This window comes from Coregonus lavaretus (genome assembly GCF_964263955.1).
Source record: "Coregonus lavaretus genome assembly, chromosome: 32".
NCBI lineage: Eukaryota > Metazoa > Chordata > Actinopteri > Salmoniformes > Salmonidae > Coregonus > Coregonus lavaretus.
The window spans coordinates 23,031,817-23,039,577 of NC_140019.1; the positions used below are offsets into that span (position 1 = coordinate 23,031,817).

The window sequence follows — 7,761 nt, forward strand, 5'->3', positions numbered from 1 at the left end:
TGGGGCCCCTTGCTTAGTGGTGTTGTAGACTCTGGGGCCTTTTTTGAAACAAGTAATTTTTTTTATTTCACTTCACCAATTTGGACTATTTTGTGTATGTCTATTACATGAAATCCAAATACTAATCAATTTAAATTATAGGTTGTAATGCAACAAAATAGGAAAAACGCCATATACTCCAGCAAACAGATCCAATCCCCCGGTGAGCAGATCTGTTTAAGCATGCTCGGCAGTATTTCTGTGTAAAGAGCACTTCTGGGTTTGGAGTTACCGCTGTTTTGCTCCAAGATCCACACTGGGAACAGTGGAACATCTGCTGTGCTCTGTGTGGCTGCCACACAAACATTCTCCCACATCTTCTTTCCTAGAGTTATCGTGGCACTTCTCTCACTTCCACTGCCGACAGCATTGTAGCTGACACAGATAAAGGGATGGGAGAGATCCTTCAGTTTCAAAGCAGCCCTGAAACTCAGTCACTACTGCTGAGCTCTTAACTCTGTAACTCTCACAGGAGTTGAGCTAATTTGCTGTCTTGTTCTCGCTCCTAACAACCTACAGTGCCTTGCAAAAGTATTCATCCCCTTTGGCGTTTTTCCTATTTTGTTGCATTACAACCTGTAATTTAAATTGATTTTTATTTGGATTTCATGTAATGGACTTACCAAAAATAGTCCAAATTGGTGAAGTGAAATGAAAAAAATAACTTGTTTCAAAAAATTCTAAAAAATAAATAACGGAAAAGTGGTGTGTGCATATGTATTCACCCCCTTTGCTATGAAGCTCCTAAATAAGATCTGGTGCAACCAATTACCTTCAGAAGTCACATAATTTGTCAAATAAAGTCCACCTGTGTGCAATCTAAGTGTCATATGATCTCAGTATATATACACCTGTTCTGAAAGGCCCCAGAGTCTGCAACACCACTAAGCAAGGGGCCCCACCAAGCAAGCGGCACTATGAAGCCCAAGGAGCTCTCCAAACAGGTCAGGGACAAAGTTGTGGAGAAGTACAGATCAGGGTTGGGTTATAAAAAATATCAGAAACTTTGAACATCCATGGAGCACCATTAAATCCATTATAAAACAAATGGAAAGAGTATGGCACCAAACATTTACATTGTATGGCAAAGAGTATGGCACCACAACAAACCTACCAAGAGAGGGCCGCCCACCAAAACTCACGGACCAGGCAAGGAGGGCATTAATCAGAGAGGCAACAAAGAGACCAAAGATAACCCTGAAGGAGCTGCAAAGCTCCACAACGGAGATTGGAGTATCTGTCCATAGGACCACTTTAAGCCGTACACTCCACAAAGCTGGGCTTTACAGAAGACTGTCCAGAAAAAAGCCATTGCTTGAAGAAACAAATAAGCAAACACGTTTGGTGTTTGCCAAAAGGCATGTGGGAGACTCCGCAAACATATGGAGGAAGGTACTCTGGTCAGATGAGACTAAAATTGAGCTTTTTGGCCATCAAGGAAAACGCTATGTCTGGCGCAAACCCAACACCTCTCATCACCCCGAGAACACCATCCCCACAGTGAAGCATGGTGGTGGCAGCATCATGCTGTGGGGATGTATTTCATCGGCAGGGACTGGGAAACTGGTCAGAATTGAAGGAATGATGGATGGTGCTAAATACAGAGACATTCGTGAGGGAAACCTGTTTCAGTCTTCTAGAGATTTGAGACTGGGACGGAGGTGCACCTTCCAGCAGGACAATGACCCTAAGCATACTGCTAAATCCATTTGAAAACCAGGTTGTAAGGCAACAAAATAGGAAAAATGCCAAGGGGGGTGAATACTTTCGCAAGCCACTGTACATATAGGATATAGACAATAAACCAACTGATATCAGAATTGTGGAGAAAATATAGAATATTTCCGAATATATTTCCCAAGAGATATAATCTTTCTGAATATATTTCCCAAGAGATATAATCTTTCTGAATATGTTGCCCAATAGATATAATCTTTCTGAATATGTTGCCCAAGAGATATAATCTTTCTGAATACTGTATGTTGCCCAAGAAAGATAATCTTTCTGAATATGTTGACCAAACTTGCCCCTGCTTTGTGCCTAGCAGCAAACCCACTTCTCATCAGAACCCAATGTTGCCTTTAGCCTACCTGCAACGTGGTGTATGTGCCTTCAATTCATATTCCTCACACTACCCCGGTCAGAACATAGACAACATATAAAAGTAATGTTGTTGCTTAGTATTATTACCACCTACCATATACTTGCAAGACAGATAATGTGTTGCAAATTGCAGCCTCTAGGCAATGTATGCATGGTTTATATGGGAACTCTACACCAATACCAATGTGTCCCTCTGACTACACATTTGGACAACAAATGGACCTCTCAAATATCTCAAGACATTTGCCCAAATAAAAAGCATTGTGTAGTAAAATAGATAGAACATTTCTGAGCAGGGGTACACAGACAAAAACATGTTAACGTGTAATGTGTACTTGGAAACGATTAATCTTCACCGACATGACAACAGATGTTTATTTGAGTGTATGGGTAGAAATGGTGTCCCTCTTATGTGGTGTCTCTTTCACTGCCTGACTCGCTGCTGTGCTTACAGTTGTATTCTCTGAAAACAATTGTGGATTCTGCCCAGTTGCAGCCTTTACATTGTCAGTAATATGTATTATTATAAAGTTTTGATGGTGCAAGGGATGAAACAACTCTCAATAGTTACGTTATATTAAAGGTACAATCATTATCTGATGCATAGGCACTTCATTAAGTCATTTGTGCTGTCTCCCTCATACTACATTAAAAAACGAAGCTGACGGTACTCAAACGTAACATTTCCATGTGTAGTTTTGTTGTGATGTCTGAACAGTAGTTGAGTGACACCTCTCATAACCATGCTACTTTAAAGTAACAGTGTGTGACTGAGGTTTATCATCCTATCCATGAGTAACAGTCATTCAGATGAAAAAGCCCTGAGAGATTGAACTGTCCCATTGACCCCATAGACATAGAAAAATATAGATTGTCCCTTGACAGTCCCTCCACCTACAGGGCAATTATTAGCATCCTTACAGCATATCCATGAGTGGTCACATGACCAAAGCCATGGGGCATCAGTCACGTGCCCATCTTAAAAGGATAAGAGAGGAACCAGAAGACTAATCCTGGCCTAAGGGCAGGTGTACGGTGCCCATTGTAGGACACTTCTAAATAGCAGACGGATAACGCCGGCGCACGCTCACCCCACCAGACAACAGATGAGCGAGGAGATAGGCCCTTGTGTACATTTGTCGTCTAGATGTTGTGACAGCATTATTTATTATCCCAAATCCTTTTTATGAGGCTGTTATCTTGTTTCATTCAGATATCCATCACAACACATAAAATGTGATCACATTGAGCTTTGAACTTATGCTTTGCATATTGTATCCCCCCCTCCCCCATGCACTGAAGATAAATGTGCCGGATGAAGGAGAAATGACAAAATTCCCAGGCTGGGTGGGGAAGTGTGTGTGTGTGTGTGTGTGTGTGTGTGCATGTGTGTGTGTGCATGCCTGCGTGCGTGCGTGCGTGCGTGCGTGCGTGCGTGTGGCTCTGTCCGTCTCCCTGACTGGCATGCCCATCAATCTGTCTGTCCATAAAGCCAGAGTTCAATCATCTGCACATACAAAACAAAAAAATTCTACATACAAATATAACTGTTTCCAATCAAATTACAGTATCCTTATTTTAACATTAACTAAAGTTACCCTCTTTCCTCCATGTATTCAGTCGGTTCTAAAATAAACCAGCACAGATGAATGCTTAGATCACATCTACACTTAACACTGTGGCGACAAAGCCCTCCTCTTAAAAGGTCATCTTTGATAAATGATCCTAGGAAGTCCATATCCTGAGAAACAGCACCAGCAGAATGCAACAACATTATCAGCAGACAACGAGGCCTTACCGTCAATTCAATTTGAATAAAATCACCATTCAATGTACTAGAAGTCTCATAATAGTTGAATGTATTAGGTATGAATGCACTACAAGCCATTTCGAATGATAACACATTGATTTGCTTTTATGAATGCACTACAAGACATTTAGAATGATAACAAACTGTTTCGCTTTATTGGTGACGTGTGGGAGAAAAAATACTAAAACAATATGGCTCTCATAGCCTGTGGGAGTTAAGAGGTAAAAAAGAGTTCAGCCGGTCAGTCATTGCACTGTAATGAGTCTACAGTGTTCTCCAACTTAGCTCTCTGCTTTGCTCTTTGTGGGACTTCCAAGCCCAGGTGCTTTTCAAATGTTTCTAGCTAATCATTTTTGAGGACATCCAGCAAGGTGTATTCCCCTCAGTGTACGCCCCGACTGGCAGTCTTTGATCTAGCAAGGCTACCTTTTACTGGTCTTACGCTGTGGTCAATGACTTTCCTATTACTTACTAAAATGTAACCTAATGTATCCTCTGAGTGTGTTGCATTATTCACCTGGCTTTGGACAACCACCTGTAATAAAGTTACTGGCCTTGGGAACATTAACAATCTATTTACATTTTAGTCATTTAACAGATGCTCTTATCCAGAGCGACTAACAGTTAGTGAGTGTATACATTTTTCATACTGGCCCCCTGTGGGAATCAAACCCACAACCCTGGCATTGCAAGCGCCATGCTCTACCAACTGAGCTACAGGAGGCCTATAGGGAAGGCTTTCCACTAAATGTTGGAACATTGCTGCCCTTCAGCCACAAGAGAATTTGTGAAGTCGGACACTGATGCCAGTTCATGACAAAGATTTTTGATGGGGTTGAGGTCAGGGCTCTGTACAGGCCAGTCAAGTTCTTCCACACCAATCTTGACAAACCGTTTCTATATGGACCTGGCTTTGTGCATAGGGGCATTGTCTTGCTGAATCAGGAAAGGGTCTTCCCCAAACTGTTGCCGCAACACTGGACCCACAGAATCGTCTAGAATGTCATTGTATGCTGTAGCGTAAAGATTTCCCTTCACTGGAACTAAGGGCCTAGCCCAAACCATGAAAAACAGCCCCAGACCATTATTCCTCCTCCACCAAACTTTACAGTTGGCACTATGCATTGGGGCAGGTAGCGTTCTCCTGGCATCCGCCAAACCCAGATTCGTCCAGGGAACGCGTATCCCCTGCTCCAGAGTCCAATGGCGGTGAGCTTTACACCACTTCAGCCGATGCTTGGCATTGCGCATGGTATTTAAGGCTTGTGTGTGGCTGCTTGGCCATGGAAACACATTTCATGAAGCCCCCGACGAAACGTTCTTGTGCTGACGTTGCTTCCAGAAGCAGTTTGGAACTTAGTAGTGAGTGTTGCAACCGAGGACAGACAATTTGTACGTGCTACGCGCTTCAGCACTCGGCAGTCCCGTTCTGTGAGCTTGTGGGGCCTACCACTTTGCGGCTGAGCCGTTGTTGCTCCTAGACGTTTCCACTTCACAATAACAGCACTTATAGTTGACAGGACAACTCTAGCAGGGCAGAAATGTGACAAACTGACTTCTTGGAAAGGTGGCATCCTATGTTGGTGCCACGTTGAAAGTCACTGAGCTCTTCAGTGAGGACATTCTACTGCCAATGTTTGTCTATGGAGACTGCATGGCTGTGTGCTCAATTATATACACCTGTCAGCAACGGGCGTGGCTGAAATAGCTGAATCCACTAATTTGAAGGGGTATACAGTATATAGTGTATTTCTCACAGCCCATCAAATAGTCTATAGCCATGAATAGTTGTGAATCCCAAATCGACCCCTAACCCCTATTCCAACCAACTGTGCACTAATGGAGATCAGACAGGCATGAATAACACTGAGCATTTTGCTGCAATCAGTCAAGTGTTAGAGTAAGTTAAGTTCCTAAGTGACTGCTAACCCCTCACCCTAAACAATTTGGTCCGGTTTCACAGACCCAGTTTAAGCATTGAGGATCAGGGTAGAGTATGATACAAGTATTTACAAAACGTTTACTCCCTCGCTGTGGTATGCCATTTGTATTTCATCCCCTTTACCCCCCTACCATCCCTACCATCCCAACCATCACTAAAATCCCAACCATCACATCCACCACGACCATCACTACCATCTCAACAATCACAACCATCACTACCATCACTACCATTCCTACCATCACTACCATCCCTACCTTCACTACCACAACTAATATCACTACCATCACTACCATCACTACCATCACCACCATCCCTACCATCCCTACAACTACTACCATCCCTGCCATCAATACCACCACAACCATCCCTACCATCCCTACCATCACTACATCCCCTACCATTGCTACCATCCCTACCACCCCTAGCACCCCTAGCACCCCTACCATCACTACCATACCTACCATCACCACCATCACCACAAAACCCACCATCACACCATCACTACCATCACCACCATCTCTACCATCAATACCACCATTAATATCACTACCATCTCTACCATAACTACAATCCCTACAACCACTACCATCACTATCAACACCACCACCTCTACCATAACTACAATCCCTACAACCACTACCATCACTATCAACACCACCACCACTACCACAACTACCATCACTACCATCACCACAATCACCACCAACCCCACCATCACTACCATTCCTACAATAATTACCATCACTACCATTACTACCAACCCTACCATCACCACCATCACCACCATCAAAACCATCACTATCATCACTACCACCACTACCATCACTACCATCATCACCATCACTACCATCTGTACCATCACCACCACCACTACCACCACTACCATCACAAACAACACCACCATCACAACCATCCTACCACCACTACCATCTCTGCCATCACTACCATGACTACCATCACCACCATCCCTACCATAACTATCATCACTACCATCACCACTATCCCTACCGTCACTACCACCCCACCATCACTACTATCAAAACCATCACTATCATCACTACCACCACTACCATCAATACCATCACTACCATCCCTACCATCACCTCCATCACTATCATCACTAACATAACCACCATCACTACCATCACCACGATCCCTACTATCACTACCATCACTACAATCACCACCATCACCACCATCACTTCCACCACTACCATCAATACCATCCCCACCATCCCTACCACCACTACCATCCCTGCCATCACTACCATCACTACCATCACCCTCTTTACTAACGACTTGCCACTGGCTTTGAGTAAAGCCAGTGTGTCTATGTATGCGGATGACTCAACACTATATACGTCAGCTACCACAGCGACTGAAATGACAGCAACACTTAACAAAGAGCTGCAGTTAGTTTCAGAATGGGTGGCAAGGAATAAGTTAGTCCTAAACATTTCAAAAACTAAAAGCATTGTATTTGGGACAAATCATTTACTAAACCCTAAACCTCAACTAAATCTTGTAATAAAAATTGAGCAAGTTGAGGAGACTAAATTGCTTGGAGTAACCCTGGATTGTAAACTGTCATGGTAAAAACATATTGATACAACAGTTACTAGGATGGGGAGCAGTCTGTCTATAATAAAGCGCTGCTCTGCATTCTTAACAGCACTATCAACAAGGCAGGCCCTACAGGTCCTAGTTTTGTTGCACCTGGACTACTGTTCAGTCGTGTGGTCAGGTGCCACAAAGAGGGACTTAGGAAAATTACAATTGGCTCAGAACAGGGCAGCACGGCTGGCCCTTGGATGTACACAGAGTACTAACATTAATAATATGCATGTCAATCTCTCCTGGCTCA

At 43.4% G+C, this 7,761-nt stretch overlaps 1 protein-coding gene across 1 annotated transcript in view; it reads right to left on the bottom strand.

Moving 5' to 3' along the window:
* The window catches only part of LOC311107226 (follistatin-related protein 5-like), a gene marked incomplete at its 5' end in the record, with an annotated part of 191,516 nt that extends 184,402 nt beyond the window's left edge, over window positions 1–7,114 (bottom strand). Inside the window, one exon of the mRNA XM_084149716.1 lies at window positions 7,023–7,114. Coding sequence (XP_084005842.1) covers window positions 7,023–7,114 — 92 coding nt within the window. The remainder of the gene's footprint in view (window positions 1–7,022) is intronic.
* Window positions 7,115–7,761: the final 647 nt, after the last annotated feature.